The 20124-nt window shown below is 46.6% G+C and overlaps 1 protein-coding gene across 18 annotated transcripts in view; it reads left to right on the top strand.

The window, feature by feature from the left end:
• Ppip5k1 (diphosphoinositol pentakisphosphate kinase 1) overlaps positions 1 to 20124 on the top strand; it is a 43430-nt gene that overhangs the window by 17349 nt on the left and 5957 nt on the right. For 3 of the 18 annotated variants that reach the window (XM_087652038.1, XM_087652039.1, XM_087652047.1), the window contains exons 19-30: positions 900 to 1041; positions 1191 to 1414; positions 1645 to 1772; positions 1983 to 2097; positions 2297 to 2404; positions 3827 to 3940; positions 4083 to 4247; positions 6009 to 6158; positions 6786 to 6876; positions 10549 to 10674; positions 16491 to 16628; positions 19881 to 19994. In XM_087652038.1, the coding sequence (XP_087508164.1) occupies positions 900 to 1041; positions 1191 to 1414; positions 1645 to 1772; positions 1983 to 2097; positions 2297 to 2404; positions 3827 to 3940; positions 4083 to 4247; positions 6009 to 6158; positions 6786 to 6876; positions 10549 to 10674; positions 16491 to 16628; positions 19881 to 19994 (1615 nt within the window). 18 annotated transcript variants of the gene reach the window in all.

Below are 20124 nucleotides of genomic sequence, written 5' to 3'. Positions count from 1 at the left end.
AGTATAGAAGGCTGTGAGCCACCACGTGGTTGCTGGGATTGAACTCAGAACTTCTGGAAGAACAGACAGTGCTCTTAATCACTGAACCATCTCTCCAGCCCTTGATTTAATATATTATTTCTATTATTAAGTGTATATGTACATGCATTTGTAGGCTTGTGCACTTGAGTCTAGGTGCTTATGGAGTCCAGAAGAGGGTGTTAGATCCCATGAAACTGGAGTAATAAGTAGTTGTGAGCCACCCAACATGGGTGCTGGGAATCAGACTCTGGTCCTCTGCAAACGCATTAAGTGTTCTCAGTTATTGGACCATCTACCTCTCCAGCTCTCCTTTCTTATTTATGGTGACTGTCTCAAAAGCTTGAGTTAGAAATTGCAGATACCTTTCATCCAAGTTCTTGGAAAGAGGTAGATTTCTGTGAATTTGAGGCCAGCCTTCAACATAGTAAGTTTCAGGCTAGCCAAGGCTACATAGTGAGTTCTTGTCTCAAAAACAAAATGAGCAAACCAAAAATCCCTTGAGACCCTTGAGTTGGAACCAGGTCAGCTGCAGCAGCAGCGTCTGTTTCTCATCAGAACATTCCACAGAGGTTGTAAGGAACCTGGGCTGCCTTCATTTACCAGCATTTCCCAAGCATATGCTGTGCTCTCCAAGTGAAGTACAAGTATACTTTAACTTCTCTGGATTCAGAAACTTTAAAGATGGGCCTTGTGTAGATGATCAATTGTCTGAGCAGTCTCTTCATCTGAAGGCCTGTAGCTGCCAGGGTGCCCAGGAACATAAGAGCACTCTGAAGTGAGCCAACAGGCAGAGCTGCACTGCAGCCAGTTTCTTTGTAGTAAGCCAAAGTCTGGGGAATTGCCACTGAGCCTAGTCTTCTTAACTGTGTTCCTCACAGCTGGCTCCGACTGGAAGTACTTCTCTGCTCAACTCCATGTCTGTAATCCAGAATCCTGTGAAAGTCTGTGATCAGGTATTTGCCCTGATTGAAAACCTTACCCACCAAATTCGGGAACGGATGCAGGACCCCAGCTCTGTAGGTTGGTATGAATACTACTGACTGCCCTCTAAGTCTCAGGCATGGACACATTTCTCACGGACTCCCGACCCCTCTGGTTCTACTCCAGAGTTGTCGGGAGTCTTTTGTTGGAAGCCAAATCCAGCTCTGTTTTACTGTGTACCTTCTCAGACCTGCAGCTCTACCACAGTGAAACACTAGAGCTAATGCTACAGCGTTGGAGCAAACTAGAGCGTGACTTTCGACAAAAGAGCGGGCGCTATGATATCAGTAAGATCCCCGACATCTATGACTGTGTCAAGTATGATGTACAACACAATGGGAGTCTGGGACTTCAAGGCACAGCCGAGTTGCTACGTCTTTCAAAAGCTCTGGCCGATGTGGTCATTCCCCAGGTGTGTCTTGTACAAGGATCTAGTATGGTGGGAATAACACGAGGGAAGGACAGAGAAAATTAGAAAGGAAGCTTGGAGAAGGAGCAGAGTACCTAGAGTCCCCAGGGCTAGTCTGGCTCATCAAGACTGACTGAGGAGACTTCTGGAGGGGATGTGACAGACAGGAGATACTCCAGACCTGAGGGCAACAGATGTCACCAAGCTTCTCACTCCTGTCCTGTGACCTTTAGGAATACGGCATCAGTAGAGAAGAGAAAGTGGAAATCGCTGTGGGCTTCTGCCTTCCACTGCTGCGGAAAATCCTACTTGACCTGCAGAGAACTCACGAGGATGAGTCTGTCAACAAGCTGCACCCCCTGTGAGGGACGGAGGTTGGGAGGAGGCTGGAGGGAGGGCAGGAAGATGGGAGGTCATGTTGGGAGCCCTGGGGAAGGGGAGTCAGGGCTGAGACAGGTGGGGGAGGCAAGAAGGAGAAAGGATCTGGGATGGAGAAGAGAGACGTCTTTGGGTGGGAGGAAGGAAGGCTGGGAAAGGGTTATCTAACTGTCCTGTTTAACTTTGATATCAGGTACTCGCGTGGAGTGCTCTCTCCAGGCCGCCATGTTCGAACTCGGCTCTATTTCACCAGTGAGAGCCATGTTCACTCCCTACTCAGTGTCTTCCGTTATGGGGGACTTCTCGATGTAAGCATCCTCTTTCCTTAGACCTGGGAACAATTTTTTGTTTGTTCATTTGGTTGTTTTTGTTTGTTTTTGTCCAGCAACCATCGGCTGTCCTTCCTGTGCTCCCTTTTCCTGTGAACTTTTGCAGTTCTCCTCCATGCCCTGCCCGCTCCTCTGACTTGTCTTTGGGTGCTGGCTTACTTTTGTTTGTGTTTGGTAGGAGACCAAGGATGCACAGTGGCAGCGAGCTTTGGCGTATCTTAGTGCCATCTCAGAGCTCAACTACATGACCCAGATTGTTATCATGCTTTATGAGGACAACACACGGGTGAGGAGCAAGCTGGGTGGGCCGTGGAAAGGGCCCTTCTTTCTTCTTTCATTAAAAAGCAACTTACTGTTTTTTTTTAACATTTAGTGTGTGTTCATGAATGCGTGTGTGTGTGTGTGCATGTGTGTGTGTGCATGTGGGTGTGCAGGTGTGCACATGCTACTGTACATGTACAGAGATCAGAGAGCGACTTGCAGGAGTTGACTCTCTTCTTCACCGCCTGGTTCCTTGCGATCAAACTCAAATCATTAGGATTAGTGACAAACACCTTTACCTGCTGAGCTACCCCACAAAAAGTTATTTTTTCTTAGATATTTATAAATTGTGGGTAGTAGTTTTTCTTCTACTGCATATCTGTTACTCTCTTTGCAGTGTAATCAATAAGTTTATCATCTTAAAGAAAGAATTTGTGTTGAGTGGCATATGCTTTTAATCCCAGCACTCAGGAAGCAGAGGCAGGCAGATGTCTGAGTTCAAGTTTAGCCTGGTCCACAGAGTGAGTTCCAAGACATCCAGGGCTGTACAGAGAAACCCTGTCTCAAAAACTAAAGCAGGAAAAAAAAGAATGTATAGACTCCGGCTAGATGCAGTGTGTAGGTGCAGCATGGCCCAGAGCATGTAGAAGGGGTTGCTGGGACACAGAGCATGTAGAAGGGGCTGCTGGGACACAGAGCATGTAGAAGGGGCTGCTGGGACACAGAGCATCTGGAAGGGGCTGCTGGGACACAGAGCATCTGGAAGGGGCTGCTGGGACACAGAGCATCTGGAAGGGGCTGCTGGGACAGAACCCATGGTTGGGGATGATGCTGAACAAAAGCAACAACCTAGAACTGGGCTGTGGGATCTGGAGAGTATGGAATGTGGGACAATGTTTTATGAGTCTTTTGTTTTGTTTTGTTTTTAAAGATTTATTTATTTTATGTATCCAAGTACACTGTAGCTGTCTTTAGACCAGAAGAGGGCATCGGATCCCTTTTACAGATGGCTGTGAGCCACCATGTGGTTGCTGGGATTTGAACTCAGGACCTCTGGAAGAGCAGTCAGTGCTCTTAACCATCTCTCCAGCCCTGTTTTATGAGTCATGTGTGTGTGTGTGTGTGTGTGTGTGTGTGTGTGTGTGTGTTTACGTACGTATGCCTTCTGTGTCGGTCTTAGCAAAGACATCTCTAAAGTTCTGCTGTTTGTACCATAGCTAACTGTTATTGGGAGAAATGGAAGGGAAGGATTTTAGAACTGGAGGTGGGGCAAGCTACTGTAAAAGATCAGCTGCAGACTGCAGACTGAGGGCAGCACCCTGAAGCCTCAGTCCCGGGTTTCCTTGTATGGTTGTATCCTATGAATTCCTCTCTGGTGTTCTCACCTCATCTTCTGTCCCCACATCCGGACTCTTCCAATTACCCTCCATATGGTGATACCTTATAGGACCCCTTGTCAGAGGAGCGGTTCCATGTGGAGCTACATTTCAGCCCTGGTGTGAAAGGAGTTGAGGAAGGCAGTGCCCCAGCCGGCTGTGGATTCCGTCCAGCCTCTTCTGAGGTGGGCCAGAGGGTGGAATTTGGGGCTGTAGGATTTAGGGACCAGGTGGTGGGAAACTGGAAAATAATCCAGGGTGGTTTAGAATTTGATATTAGGAAGACGGAAATCATCAATGCCTCTTCATTTGTCTATTGTTAAACAGAACGAGGAGATGAAAACAGATCCAGGCAGCATAGAGAACCTATGCCCAGCAAAGCCGTCAGATGAGCCAGACCGAGCCCTGCAGACCTCACCCCAGCCTGTTGAGGGCACTGGCCTCCCGAGGAGATCACCCCTCATTCGTAATCGAAAAGCTGGCTCCATGGAGGTAATGACATGGATAAGACGCTGATGGGGGACAGATGCTCACAGGAGAATAGCCTTATTTCTTCTGAATCTTCCTGAGTCCCGAAACAGAGTCCCCCAGGAGTGCTTTTATATTTATCAAATATTTCTTCCACAGCTGGTTCCCAGTAGAACCTTCTTCAAGCTGGTTACTACTTGTGATAAAGAATTGCCAGGCAGCAGAACCTCAGAGAAAAGGATTTTAAGATAAAATACAGTTTGAACTGTGGGCTGACATCATTGTTTGATACCCAGAAACTGTGTGACCTTGTCCAGGTAGCTTCTCAAGCATCACGTGTTTCTCCGTTTATACAATATGAGTAGTATCTACCCTATAGATGCATTACAGTAACTATAGAACCTGAGATTGATATTAGAGACCAGGCCCTCTCCTTCTATTTGTTCCAGGCATGAGAAGGTTTCTGGCACCTTATGGCACTAGACTCATCTATAGTGCCGTGTCAGAAGGACAGTTGATCATCTAGAGTTCTGTGTGTCTCTCCTAATGAGGAAGCTTATCTGGCTGTTCTGTTTTTAGACTTTGTCCCAAATCCTGCTTCTGGTTTTCTAACCCCAAGGGCAGAACGTGTGTTGATGCCATTGCGTCTCTTCACTGCCCCAACATCGTCTCCTCTGGGCCAGTGCTGCTTCCTTTAGTTTCCTCAGTGACATTCCTCTTGACACCATGACTTACCCCTATCTCAGAGACTTTGCTCTGGACTCATGGGTCCTTTCACCTGGCTCTTTACAGGTCTCTGTCTTACGGGAGTTGGTTTTCTGTTCTAGGGAAAGAATCTATAACAAGCTTTCATATATTAAAGAGGTTTATACTTAAGATTTTTGGAGAAACCCAAGAAAATGAACTATCTCTTATCCAGAATTATCCTTTACTTCCTGATTATTTTAGGATGGGATTGATACTGTGACCATGTAGTTTCTTTAGGAGAGATGCGCCTTAGTTTCTCTCTGAGGTGCAAGTGTAACTTGGTATCCAGTTCTCTGTACATGCCATCACTTATATGCAGTACATCAAATGGTATGTAATTGTCTGTCCCAGGGCTGTCCCTTTGTCATCCTATGTCGGCACCATGGTCATAAACAAAGGAAAACTCTTTGACGTCCTCTCTCAGGCTTGCTGGGATTGTCTTCTGGAAGCTTCCTTCACTTTTTTCTTTGTGGTATTGGGGATTGAACCTAGAGCCTCACACATGCCAGGCAAGTGTTCTACTGGGCAGCATCCAGAGATCTTTCTATTATTTTTAATTTTGAGACTGGGTCTTGCTAAATTACCAGGGCTGACTTTGAATTTACTCTGTAACACACACAGGTTTGATTGGTGGTCCTCTTGCCTTATCCTCCAAGTAGCTGGACTCACAGGGCGGAGCCACCAGCCACACCTATGATTCTGTTGTAATCACACTTTCCTTTGAGTTATTGATGTGGTTAGATCCTTGTTCATTCAGGATGGCTACCCAGGATCTGTTCCTCACTTAGCCTTCTCATATTAATCCTTTCTCTCCTTGCTCTGTAGGCCTTGGACTGTCTTTTCCTCATCAATGGCATCTCAGCCTTCTCTTGTCATCTCATATCTTTTGAACTGTTTTAGATTATATGACCTTTATAGCAGCTGTGCTGGCTGCCCATCCTCACCGACTCTCTGACTGGCTCTGCCCTGTGGGCACTGGGGCTTTGGGGCATGAGGCTAAAGAAGCCTTGACCGGCTTTCCACCCGGTCTGATTGCAGGTCATGAACATGCAGTGCACAGGGAACCTGGACCTGATCCCCTTGAGGGGACGGCGCCGCAGGAGGTCAGGAGACCTCCCCAGGCTTTCCCCAGCCATCAGTCTACAGCCCCGGGCTGTGTCCACCACTCACCTGGCTTCCTGCACACAGGTGTCTCTCTCTTCCTGACTTGCCTTCCTTTTCTGCCTTCTGTCTTTGCTTTTTGGGATCTAGGCAAACTGACTGATTGCCTAGGTGGGATGTGTGTATGCTTGGGGGTTGTGTGATTGGCCCTCATGGGTATTTAAAAAACAAGACAAAACACAACAACAGCAACAACAACAACAAAACAGTTTCATGTGTTGAGGAATGAATTGGTTGGAGGGGAGGCTTCTTGGCTTAAGTAAGAAGCTGAGAGGGCAGCCCATACTTTCTTTGTGGCTGGGTCACTGTGGTTGCCTTTCTGAGTCCTGGGAAGGAACAGGTAAGACGGAAGAACCTCCTCTGCTGAGGACGACGAGTGTTTGGGTCAGGGTTTCTCAGACTCGGGTGGGGTGGGAAGGCTTTGAGAGCAGTCTTGGCAATAGACGTGCCTTCTAACATAGATAGACTCCCCGGACTGTTCACCTCTGCACTGTGCACTCTCCTCCTGTCTTACTCCTCTCCCACCATAAAAATCCTTTGGCTCATCTAATCTTTTTGATACTGCTTGGCTTCATAGGGGCAAGAATTCAGAGCCTGGGTTCTATACTTTGAGATGACAAAATGATCGATTAACCTAGTATCCTTTTTCTCCAGGTGCTGTCTGAAACTTCGTCTTCAAGACCTGGTGGCTATCGGCTGTTTTCATCTTCACGGCCACCAACAGAGATGAAACAGAGCGGCCTAGGTAGGTTTTCCAACATCTCTCACTATTGTTGGAGAAGGCTATCTGTCTGTTATCCAGAGTTTTAGTGTGGGAAATCTTCACTACGGAACTGGGACCATCCCATCCAATCGGGGGCACTAGCAAATGTGGGAAGGGAGGATGACGTGGAGAAGTCATAGTTGGATGTGAACACGCATCCCTGATGATGGTTCTCATCCCAGAAGAGTGTTTGCCTTCTGACTTTCTCCACCAGACCCCATTTCCCCTGTGACAGGTGTTTCCTGGCTCCCCTTCTCACTCCTTATCTGTCCTCCAGTGTAGCCCAGACTTTAAGGGACCATGGAGGCTCTGACCCTTCAGAGTTATCAATGACAGAGGTATAACTGGAGGTATTTGTGACCCACCATTGTCTTATGTTCATATGAGACCTTGTGCCATGTCTTCCTCTGAAGCCTGGTTTTCACTCCCTGCTTTTCTAATCCTGTAACGTTTTCCTTTCCTTCCGGAAGCTTGAGGGACACCAATCTGAGACGGGTGTAGAGGCAGAGGCTTCTCGAGGCTTTGAGGGAAAGTCTCTTGATTTTTTTGAATCCTGGAAAGGGGTGGAGAACATCATCCAACCTTTTCTAAGGACACTTGAGGAGGCACCAAGCTCAGGGTACAGTATTCTTTGGAAGGGGTAGTCCTTGAGGCAGGCCATCTCTGAACTGGACTAATTGGAAGCCAGAGATGACCGTGTGGGGTTTGAACTGGTTCTCCTGGCTCATTTTTAAAATTTTGTCCTATTCTTTCAATTTAAATCCTCTAATTTTTCTGTTACTTTTGTTCTTGCTGCTTGATTTTTCATCCAAAATGGTTAACATTTGAACTAGAGGAGAAATGTTTTGGTAACTTTCCAAGATAATTGTATAGGTACCAATTGCCTTCTAGAATCCTGAACTGAGTTGTTGGTTTGGGGCATGAGGATTAAATGGCAACTGTGCAGGTCTGTGATATAGAAACCCTAGTACACATGATCTTGTCCAAAACACCAAGAAACAGAAAGACCCAGTAAAGATTAGATTTCAGGTATGTTAGAAAGTAGATACGTGTGCAAGTGGGAGTTATATCAAGAATAAGGTACAAAGGGGTTGGGGATTTAGCTCAGTCAGTGGTAGAGTGCTTGCCTAGCAAGCACAAGGCCCTGGGTTCGGTCCCCAGCTCCGAAAAAAAAAAAAAAAAAAGAATAAGGTACAGGAGCCAGGCATGGTAGTGCACAGTTTTAATCCTAGCACTTGGGTGGTTTGGAGGCAGAGGTAGGTAGATCTCTAGGAGTTTCAGGCCTGCCTGATCTACGTAATGAGTTCTAGGCCAGTTATGAATTCTAGGTCAGCCAAGGCTGCACAGTGAGACGCTGTCTCAAACAAAATAAAACAAATAAAACAAATAAAGGAGAAGATCAAGAGGAGGAAGAGGAGGAAGCATAAGGCACAGGAAGCTGCATATACAGGACAGTGGCATGTGCCTATAGACCAAATCTAGCTACATGGACAACATAGGAAGACTCCTATCTCAAAAGCAAACTGAAGAAGGCAGAGCTAGGGACGCACAGGCCTTGTGACAGATGGTGGTGGAAAGACTGCCTCTGAGGTATACTGGCATGAATGTACCACAGAATTACTCAGTAGAGGAAGTAAATGGACGCACGACAGCTTGGTGTGGTCTGGGATAGAGCTTAAGTTCTCTCTAAAGACAAGCAGACATCTTGGGCAATGTGTCCCCTCTCCCTTAAGCCTGATTTGGCATGAAAGTTGGAAGATGTTGCTGCAGAGAGGTCCTGAGTTCCAAGGTAGAAAATTGTTTTCCACCAAGCTTTCTGATTTTTCTTACAGCTCTGAAATACTGGGACCCTGGTCTTCTTTGTAGGCTCTGGGAAAACTATCCTCTTCTCCAGTCTGAATATGAATGTGATCTCCCCTGCCAAGCCCAGGGTCTTGGTTATGATGGATTTGGAAGTAGAAGATCATATCCCAAGAATCTGAATTCAGCCTTCTTTTGGTCTTTGTTTTTTTTGAGACAGCCTTTCTACATAACCCTTGCTGCCCTAGAACTCACTTTGTAGACCAGGCTGGCCTCAAACTCACAGAGATATGCCTGCCTCTGCCTCCTGAGTCCTGGGATTAAGGGTGCGCACCCTGACTCCTAAATATCAGTCCTGTGACTTCCCTGTCCTCAAAGGCTGGAGATGGAGGATGGCGAGTCCAGCCCTGCTCTCCATCACAGTGGGGACAGGAACTGACCTGACTCACAGAGGTCCTTCCAGTTTCATCTATTCCTCAGATTGGCACCTCTTTTTGCTCTCCCTGAACTTACACGTGTGAGCAGCTGGGTTTGATCACAGAGCTTGCAAGACAGTAAACTTTTCAGAGTGGGGGGGAGGGGGGGAAGCATTCTTTTGTTGTTTCCTACTCTCGGTCTTAATTAGGGTGCTTAGCACATAATTGGCATGCACACCCTACTTTATAAGCAACTGACTTTTCATCTATCTTCTGATTTGTGTCCATCTTGATTTCAGAATCTATGCTGTTTCTCTGTGAAAACAAAAACAAAAACAAAAACAAAAAAAAAAAAAAAAAAACAAACCCTCTTTTCTAACAAACACGGTTAGTCCTTGGAGAGATCTAGATTCCTGTCCCCCTTAGCTCCCATACTATGACCCTGAGCAAAGGAGACAGACCCTTTTGGATCTGTTTCTTCACGAGAAGTATATAAAACGAGAAAGTTACACTAGATGGTCTCTGAGTCCCTTTTGGCTTTTAAAGTACAAGCCTCGGGTCTGGAGAGATGACTCAGCGGTTAAGAGCACTGACTGCTCTTCCAGAGGTCCTGAGTTCGGTTCCCATATGGTGGCTCACAGCCATCTGTAATGGGGATCCAATGCTCTCTTCCGGTGTGTCTGAAGACAGTGACAGTGTACACATGTAAATAAAATAAATAAACCTTAAAAAAAGAAAAAGTGCAAGGCTCAAACTAGTAAGTGGAAAAAAAATCCCTGGAGGATGTGGGCGTTGGATGAAGAACTTGAAATTGTATGCCAGCCAAGCACTGAAAACCCAGCCTCTAGCTTCAGTGAGAGCCTTTCCCTTTCAGACCTATAAGGGGCTAGATTTCTAGGTTTCTCAAACCTTCTGTTCAGAGTGAAGGACACCCATTTAAGTTTAGGGAAACATGGGCCTGCGAGGTGATTCAGCGATAATGGAACTCACTTGCTGCTAAACTTGATGACCTGAGTTTAATTCCGGGGCCTTCATGGGGGATGGAGAGGACTGATTACAGCAAGTTGTCCTCTGACCTCCAGGGCCTGCCATGACATACACCTCCTCTCATACAAAGTGTGTAAAAGTTTAGGGAGACTGGCCTATGTTCTTTTATCAGAGAGCCACCTGGGAAGCACAGTCTCCCCCAGTAGCTTTGAGTACCTAATCGGACTAACCAGTTTTGCAGTGGCCTTTTGTCTCTGCCATGTGGATATTCTGGAGGTTTGCTTCCTTGCTTGCCTGGTGTGGCTATGGACAGTAGTGAACACTTTGTGTTACTTGGAATAGCCGCTTTGTGGTGGCGCTGAGTGGCTGTGTGTGTCTTAATGTTGTACAGTGGACTTGGGTGTTGTGAATGCAGCTTTGTGTGGCTACTAATGTGCTCCTGGCCTTGCAGGCTCACAGTGCACAGGGCTGTTCAGCACCACAGTGCTGGGCGGCTCCTCCAGTGCTCCGAATCTTCAGGACTACGCCCGCACCCATGGCAAAAAGCTCCCGCCTGCCGGTCTAAAGCACCGAGATGGTATGTGGGTGGTTTTGGGGGGCAGTTCTCTCTTTTTCTCTCTTTCTCTCTCTTTTTAAACGTATCCCCCAGCAAGCATAGAGCTCCAGACTCTCCATGCTTAAGATGGTACTGGCAGTGACCTTATGCCAAGCTTTCTTCATGGATAATACACGGGAGAAGGAGCCAGGACCCCCTCCACTCCTCCATTTGCATTCCCTCTCACCATACAAAGACTACTTACTTATGTTTCTCCCTTCATAATCTCCCCCACACAGCCTGGCTGCATCAGTTTGTACTCTTTCCTGGATTCTGGCCTGTAGGGGTGAGGACTGAGAGGATGATCCATGGTCAGGAGGAGTGCAGTGGAGTCTTGGTTAAATTTCAGGGAATCAGGGTTAGGGATGTAGCGGTCAGTCGCTCAGCTAAGGTGAAAAGATGACATGGAAGGACACTGGGGGAAGGGAGGGAAGTTTCTACACAGACTTTACTTCCACATGGCTAGGAGGAGAACACGGTGGTGAAATAGAGTTGTTGGTGGGACAGCAGTGACACCAGCTGCTGAGAGATTACAGCAGAGGAAGAAGTGAATGTTGTCAGGATCCGAGGGACTGGGGTGGGACCAGATTACAGGACGAGGTAAAGAACCAAGTACACAGTGGGCAGGTTCCAAAGCCGAGGGTGGCACAGGGGTGGGTATAATCCCCGTGATGTCTTTTCTCCCCAGAGCTCTTGTTTGTCCCGGCCGTAAAACGATTTTCTGTGTCGTTTGCAAAGCATCCGACTAACGGTACGTTTGCTTCTGACTCAGCATCATCCCTCCTCCTCATGTCACCTCCAGACACTTCACCCTGAGTTCCGACACTGACTTTGCCTCTCCTTCCACTATATTGACACCCTGCTTTCTCTGAATGAGCCCCTCACTAAGTGTCCCTCCTGGGGCATTTCCTTTGTGACAGCCTTAGCCATAAGGCTTATAAGCTGGATAGGCTGACCTATCCCTGTGGCAACTCAGGGTCTGATTTCCATAATCACCACCATCATCATTATATCACTTTTGTCAGCATCAGCACCAAAACATGAGTTATGACTCTCCCTTTCCTATCACATACCTGTTAGAGTGCTTGCAGACAGACTAGGTTCTCCTTCTTAGATGAGAATAGCATTACCTAGCCTGGGCTCATTTCTTCTCTCCCTGATGTCTCAGTTTGTGTAATTTTGACCTTGCTCGTTTATTCTTCAGCTCTTTTGATGGGGTCGATGGGTGTGCTCTTCTTCTGGAGCAACCCTACAGTTACTTATAAGAGCTTTGGTATTGGGTAGATAACTTACCATCTCCATATTCCGTCTCCTGCCATTCTGTGTCCTTTGTGTGGCTCTTGTGTTCCTGACATCTGCTTTATGTTTTACTAACCTAGTGCCTGAGCCTAGAAAACAGGGACCCAGGTTGTTTTGGGATAAAAGGAAAAGAAAAGGGAAAGGAAGGGAGGTATTAGGTAAGGAGAAAGCGCACTCCTTGATGGTTCTTTCTTTCGTTTCCGTTTCTTTTCCCTTTTCTCTTTCTGGCTGACTGGTTGGTGCTGAGACTGAACCCAGGTATTCCTGTTTACGCTCTGCCTGTGAGTGAGGCCCCAGCCTCTGGATCCTGAGTTTTCAGTTTCCCAAGGCCAGATGTACCTATGGTAACACTATCTCAGAGAAGCTGGAAATGAAGAGTTGAGATGAGAATCTTGGCAAAACTTAGGAATGAGTGATATTGTAAGAATACAGAAGAACTAGGTCTGTGGACACTGCACCATGAAGGGTTATGGTCTCTGTGGGGCACAGCAAGAAGTTTTTTCCTCTGTGTGTTGTATCTTGTCCCCAAGTAAATCCAGTTTTGTTAGATATGGTTTTCTTCTGTTTGAGAGCTGAGCCTCTCAGAGGAAGGTAAAATTACTCTGATTTCCTGTACCCACACCCACCAGCTGCCTTACCAGTGGTGGGTGTTAGATTTTAGCCTGGCCAGGTCATGCATATCCTCTAGATGTGCTGAAGTCTCTCCCTAGGTTGGTGACCCTGTATTTAGTTAGTCTGTCTCCACCTCCAGCCTTGCTCTTCTGCCTGTGGCTGAAGTCTCCATTCATAGTAACATGTCTGTGCTAACTCATATAGCCTCACATAGCACAGTCATCAGAGGAGAACTTCATGTCCAACACCCAAGCCTGGGGCTTGGACTTAGAGAACCAGGAGCTTGGGAGCCTGAAGTAAGAGCTAAATCACATATCTCCTAGTTTCTTAGGTGCCATAAGAAAAGATCCAAATTCATAAAACAAATCCTCAAACTGCTATCTGCACTTCTCTGAAGCCTTGGTTGGCAGACTCAGCAGCTGAAGAAACAAGAATTAATTTTTCCATAAGAAGGAAAGGAAGAAAGACCTGGACAGTTCAGGTATAGTTCAGGAGAGCAACCCAAGGCCTCTGACAACATTGCCCATGTCCTCAGGTTTCTTCTGGCCGCCTGCTTTTTTGTGTGTTTGAGCTGGGAGGTTAATGTGCTTGCAAAGGCCAGAATCTGGGATCTACCTGTTGTAATAAAAACTTGGAGCTATTGTATTTGGCAAAGAAGATCATCTTGATGGAATTTAGCCCTTAAGACAGCATGAGAGCTCCACCTCATGGCCAAGGTCTTGCCTTACTGACTCAGCAATTCTAGAGCTCATGGCAGATTCTTTATAACCGTGTGCCAGCCTACTGCCCATCATTACTTTCTCCTTGCATGATGCCTGGCTTTGCAACAGCAGCTGAAAAAACAAACAGACAAACAAATAAACACCCCCAAAACTGGACCTGGCTTTTGGAAAAGAGATAAGGCAATGCTGTCTTCATACTTTAATGGAAGAGCAGTCCCTAGTACATCATCCCTGCCTGTGTTCCTGATGAACTATATCATATCCTGTGACTACAGCCAGCACACAGGTGTGTTACATCACTAAACTATGTGCTGAACTCACTGTCATCCAGAATGTCAGAGTGCCCAACACATTTGTCCCACACAGCTGTGTGACCATTGGTACAGTCAGGGCTCCCTGGACTAGTCCAGGAAGGGTTGAGTGCTCTCTTGACATCCAAAAACCAAGCTCTTTGGAAACTACAGTCTTGGGGAACCACCAGGTAAGATGGTTCTGACCTGGGAGTTCTGAGTAGTCTTCCTCAGCTGCCTTGACCTTTCTCCCTTTTCTGTGCAGACATTCTGTATCCAGCCCTTGCCCATGGATACAGAAGACCTCATGCTCACACCAGGTCTTCAACCCCATAGATTTCCCCCAAGATCTTACACTGCTGTTCCTCTTGAACCCTTCATCACATGACTTTCAATGCCTTCAACACTTTTGCTGCTGAATCCCAGGCATCCACAGAGTTTGCCAAGTGGCTAAAAGTTTGAGGGATTCCAAGTCAAAGCTCTTGCACACACCAGCTAAACAAAGAGCAGAGGGCGATCATCAGTGGAAAGAAAACATAACATCATTCAACTGTTGGTCCCAGAGGGATACAGCACCCTCGCCCCCATATTCTGAGAGTTTATTTGTACAAGAGTAAGATAAAGGATAGTTAGTGGTATTTGTATTAGAAAGACTAGAGTCTGATGTTTTTATTTTTTTTTTGTTTTGTTTTTCCTTGTACTGTTTCAAAGGAGTCCTGCTCCTGGTTTTCCGCCAGCATTTTGTGCCAGCCACCTGGCACCAGTTCTGTCTGTGGCTGCCTTAGAGTTGCCTTGCAGCAGCTCTCAGCCCTCTGGAGTATTTTCAGCTTAGTGTCATCATGCCCCCAGTATCATTTTGACCTTCTTCTCAGAGTGACTCTGAAATCTCTTCATCTCTTTCCCAGCCTCGTAAATCCATTTGTCTGAAAAGCAGACCCTAGGGTTTAATGTAAGATCAGAGGTGCTGAGCGGGGCTCCTGGCTCCAGAATTGCAAGCTCACCCTTTTCCAGAATGATGTAACTTCCACAAGCACTGGCTGAACTGTGCTCAAGGAGGAAGGGGGGCTGGAGCCTTAGGGTCTCATTAATACCTTCTCTGAGTCTCACTGTGTGGTGCCAATACTCTTCTTCCGAGTGAGGGATGGACCATAACTCTGACCATTTTTCTTTCCTTAGCTGACCTTGGGTCGATGTGGTCCCCACTCTTAGTGACGCTTGTGTCAGTCGGTGCCCCTCATTGTCTCTCCCTCTTCTTTATCTTTGTGCTTCCTATCGTGGTCCCTCTGTCCCCTGCAGAGCTGCTGGATGACCAGCACCCTGTGGTCCGGCTGCTGCGTACTCTTTCCTCTGACTGCCCAAGGGGCTGGCCAGTCTCCTTGGATGCCACGCTGGCGCACCACCTGCACCAGTGCTCCTACCACCTGCGCCTCTTCCGGAACTGGCTGCGCTCAGGCCAGGATGACCCCGAGTGCCTCTACGGTACCCCTGCCACAGGCTGGCTGCCGCCACTACCCCGCCTGGGACTGATCGCTTTGCTTACTGCATTTCTGGCTGAGAGCCATTCTAGTCTCTGAAGTTACGTGACTTGCATTAGTTGCTTGATTGGGATTGGGGCCAGGCTGCCTGGTAGCTGTAGCATTGGCCGCTCATCTCCCTTCTGGTCTCCTTTCTTACTCCCCCTAATATCACCCACTCTACTCAGCATAGGAGTAATCTCTTGCCCTGGAATCTGTGCTTTGTTTTTATTTTTTAATCTGTCCTTATCTTTCTAATCTTCTACTACCATCGTCTTCAAAACCAAGCACTCTGATGAGCGAGAGACTCCTCCCCCCCCCCCCCCCCCCGCCACTAGATTATAAGGGAAGCCAAAGCACAGGGCATCTGGTAACCATCAGGACAAGCAAAGCTGGAGATTAAAAGATGGTCTGGTGTGGGGACATTGAGCCAGGACTTTTGCTTATTGGTGAAGAAAAGACTGTCTTCCCTAGATGGTGCTGCCCTCCTTGTTCTTAGTTCCTTTCCAGAAAAGCATTAGAACCATCTGGGGGTGAGAAAGTGCTTAGGTCATGTTCTCGATCCCTCAGGGGGAACAGTTTTTCCACTAATAGTCCCAGGAGTAGGGTTATCCATTGATGTCTACCTTTGTGAGACTCATAGATCTGTGTTACAGGGTATTTTTAGAGGGGCAAGAGTTGCCTCATTTTCTTGGTGGAATAGAGAAAACCTAGCAAGCCCAGGATGTTACAGTAGAGCATAAGGAAAAAGCTTTGATGTGATGGAAATGACCAAGAAAGAACTCCCATCCCCTACCCTGTTCATGCATGTGGTTTTCCTCCGCTGAGCTTCATGTATTGCATGCTCCAGTTTGCATCCAAGCATTCTAGCCCTTCTACCCACATCCTAAATTTGCATGAAGCCCTCCTTGGATCCCATGCCCTTCTCCTTAATCTGTTCTTTTTTTTTCATGATCCCTGAAATCTGCTGTTCTTTCCGAGCTCCATGACCCACTGCCTCATGTTAAATCTACAGTTTCAACCCCTTGCCTCTTGATCCCTATTTTATTGCCCCAGAAAGCACAAGAGCAGTGTTGGTGCTCTTGTAGTCCACAGGACGCTGTAGACTCCATAGGCAGGGTGAGAGGTGATTCGATCACCTGGAGGCTTGAACCAGTGGACATTTTAGGAAAACTGGAGATGAGGTAAATAGACTTCCTGAAGGGCTCTAAAGAGTTCCTTTTCCTGGAAACCTTGGATACCCCATTCTCCAAAAGCCACAGAGTCTCCTGATGGCTCTCAGAGACTCTCCGTCCTTCCTTGGCCAATTGGAGTGCATCTGGTGGGAATAACATTGACTTTACTCATCTCTTTTCCAACAGGATTTGAAGGGTGCTCCATGGTACCTACCATCTACCCCCTGGAAACACTGCACAATGCCCTTTCCTTGCGCCAAGTGAGTGAATTCTTGACTAAAGTCTGCCAGCGCCACACTGATGCCCACGCACAGGCATCTGCAGGTATGGGAAGCACTGTTTGTGTCTCTACCTCCATACCTGTAATTTGTAGAACATGAGAAAATAATGAATTTAAAATGGGTGCAGGAGAGATGCTTCAGCAGTTAAGAGTGCTCACTGCTCTTGCAGAGGACCAGAGCTCTTTTCCCAGCACCCACATCAAGTGATTCACAGTCACCTGTCTGTAACTCCAGCTCTAGGGACTCTGACGCCCTCTACTGGCCTCCATGGGCACTGAAACACATCTGCACATAGAAACACAGATGCACATACACATACATAAAACAATATAAAACAAATTTGAAAATAGGAAGTTGGGAATTTAACTCAGTAATAGTGTTTGCCTAGCAAAGTAAACACAGAGCCCTCTGATCGGTTCTCAGCACAAGGAAAGAGAGGAGAGACAGAGGGAAGTGAGCATGTTAGTGAGAAATGGGGGGGCAGGGGGTACTGCAGAGATAGCTCAGTGAGTATAGTACTTGTGTTGTAAGCACAGGAACCTGTATTTTAAAAAGCTGAGCTGGCCTGGTGGTGCATGCTTTTAACCCCAGCACTGGAGACTTAGAGGCAGATAGAGCTCTTAGTTTGAGTCTAGCCTTGTCTACCTAGTGAGATCCTGGACAGCCAGGGCTACACAGAGAAACCCTGTCTCAAAAAGCTAACTGCTCTTGAAGGAGAGCTAAATTCAATTGCCAGTATCCATGTAAGATGGCCCTCAGCAACCTGTACTCCAGCTCCTGGGAATCCAATACCCTCTTTTGGCCTCAGTGGGCTCCAGCACTCCTGATATAACCACTACACAGACACACATATACATACAATTTGAAAATAAAGTAAGGGGCTGGAGAAATGACATAGTGGTTAAGAGTGGTTGGTGCTCTTGCACAAGACCCAGGTTCAGTTCCCAGCACCTATATGAGTCATCTCACAACTTCCAAAACTCCAGTCCCGTGGGCTCTTCTTCTGGCCTTTGCAAGCAGTTTCATGCACGTGATGGACATATAGCTAAGTAATTACACACATACATAATTCTTAGTTTGAAAAACAATAATGAATCTTTGACAAATAAGGCATGATAGCATACCTGTAGGCCCGGCACTAGGTAGGGCACACACATACACACACACCCTGAGGGTTATAAGCCAGCCAGCCTAGCCTCTTGGCTAGTGCCAGTGAAGGAAACTGTCTCAATGAGGAAAGAGTGGAGATGCTGATGGTGCCTAAGGAAATTTACCCAAGGTTGTCTTCTGTCTTCACGCACCCACACATACATGTGCACTAACACACATGGATAGTTAGGAACTAAATATGGAGGCTTGCCCACCAAAGGACATTGACCCAAGCTGAAGAACACAGGGCGATGGGCAGCAAAGATTACATGATCACTTGACTTTCCGGACTTCAGCCATCAAAATAGGCAGATTTTTCTTGATCGTACTGGTGGCTCACACCTGTTTTCTAGCAGTGACATGATGCTGTCCTCGATTGCTTCCTATTTCTATAAATATTATGGCCAAAAGCAACTTGAGGAGAAAGAGTCTTTCATTTTATATCATGAAGTAAATCAGGGAGGAGCTTAAGGCTGGGACCTGAAGGCAGCTACCATGGAGGAGTGCTGACTATTGGCTTGTTCTCTGGGTTCACACTCAGCTATCTTTCTTTTACCTTTATTCATTCATTCATTCATTCGTTCGTTCATAGATTTTTATTTTACATGTGTGAGTGTTTGCCTGTATGTATGTAGGCATATCTTATATGTGCCTGGTGCTTAGTGCCTGTAGAGAATAGAAAAGGCGGTCAGATCCTCTGAAACTGTAGTCACACATGGCTTCTGAGCCACCGTATAGGCTCTGACAACAGAACCCAAATCTTCTGCAAGAGCAACAAGTGCTGTTAATCCCTGAGCCCTCTCTCCAGTCCTTAGATACCCTTCTCATACCTCCTAGGATCACCCGGCCTGAGGTGGCACTGCCCGTGTGAGCTGGGCCCTCCCACTTCAATCACTAATCAAGAAATTGCCCCTCAGACTTTCCTAGAGGTCACTCTCATGGAGGCCTTTTCTCAGCTGAGGGTCCCTCTGCCAGATGCCACTAGCTGTGTTAGACTGACAGAAATACTAAGCAGCCTGGATCCAGGCTCATCTGTCCTCAATTCATTGGTGCTGTGGCGAAGTCAACAGCACTGGCTGCTCTTTCCAAGGACCTGGGTTTGATCCCATTCCCAGTTAAAACCATCTATAACTCCAGTTCTAGAGAATCCAGAGTCCTCTAAAATTCTCTTCAGGCACTAGGCACACATGTGGTACACAGAGACACATGTGAGCAAAGAAATATACACATAAGGGTAAATTTAAAAAGTTGGAGAACAATCTAAGAGCACATATGGCACCAACCTCTGCCCTCCACATGAGTGCATACACGTGTGCACACATACACGAACATATATGCATATTTACACACACCCACACACAAAAGAGAATAAAAGAATATCACTTCTTCCCAAAGTAATTTATAAGTTTAATATGATCCAATTAAAACACAATTCTGTAGGTTTCATTGAAAAATTAGGAAAAACTACGTTAGAAAGGAAAAGAAAATCAAAGCTGGGATTAAAGGCGCAGAGCTCCACGTGTGGCAGAAGACAGAAAGTTTTGAGAGCAGCAGGAGAGAATCAAGTTTTCATTTGCAAAGCAGCTTCCAAGGTCTTTACCTTTCTCAGTTGGGGGTTGAGGCATAGTGATGCACATGTAGAAGGCAAAGAGCCACGTGTGGGAACCTGCTCTCTCCTTCCACTGTGTGGGTCCTGGGCCCAAACTCAGGCCATTAGTCTTGGTAGCTGGCTGCTTAGACCTCAGAACTGTTGTCTACTTTTTTAAAAGTTTGGTATTATAGAACCAAATGTGTCTGTATGTATGACATGAGTGCAGAAGGGGCATCTCTCTGTTGGAAAGTAGCGGACTGAGAGAGAGGGGCAGGACAGAGTAATGGGGGATGGCAGATAAATATGAACAAATTATAATAATACATATATATGAAAATGCCATCATTAAATGCCTTATTTTGTAAACAAACAAATTAATAATTGTATATTTGAGAAGGATCATAAAGTTAAAAAAATGACAAAGGTTTGGGTCAAGGTCTCTAGAGTATGTTTCTTCTCAGCCAGAGAAAGGGTAAAGTGACCTTGGTTGAACTGATAACCTGGATTATTTGCCATGGGCCTTTTATTCACATGCCTCTCCCTCCACCGACACAGCCCTCTTTGACTCTATGCACAACCACCAGGCCTCAGATAACCCGTTTTCCCCACCCCGCACTCTTCATTCGCCACCCCTGCAACTTCGACATCGCTCTGAAAAGCCACCTTGGTGTAAGTAAACTTTTTTAGTTTCCTAATCAAAAACCAAGAGGGATGGAGGGACTGGTGGATAAGAGAGCTGTCCTTTGAAAGTTAAAAAGGTGAGGGTTAAAGACTAACTAGGACTGGGCCTGAAGCAGTG

The sequence above is a fragment of the Rattus norvegicus genome, chromosome 3 (genome assembly GCF_021556685.1).
Source record: "Rattus norvegicus strain SHRSP/BbbUtx chromosome 3, alternate assembly SHRSP_T2T, whole genome shotgun sequence".
In the NCBI taxonomy this organism is placed as follows: Eukaryota; Metazoa; Chordata; class Mammalia; order Rodentia; family Muridae; genus Rattus; species Rattus norvegicus.
The sequence above is the reverse complement of the archived record's forward strand: the minus strand, read 5'-3'. Positions and strand labels throughout refer to the sequence as shown.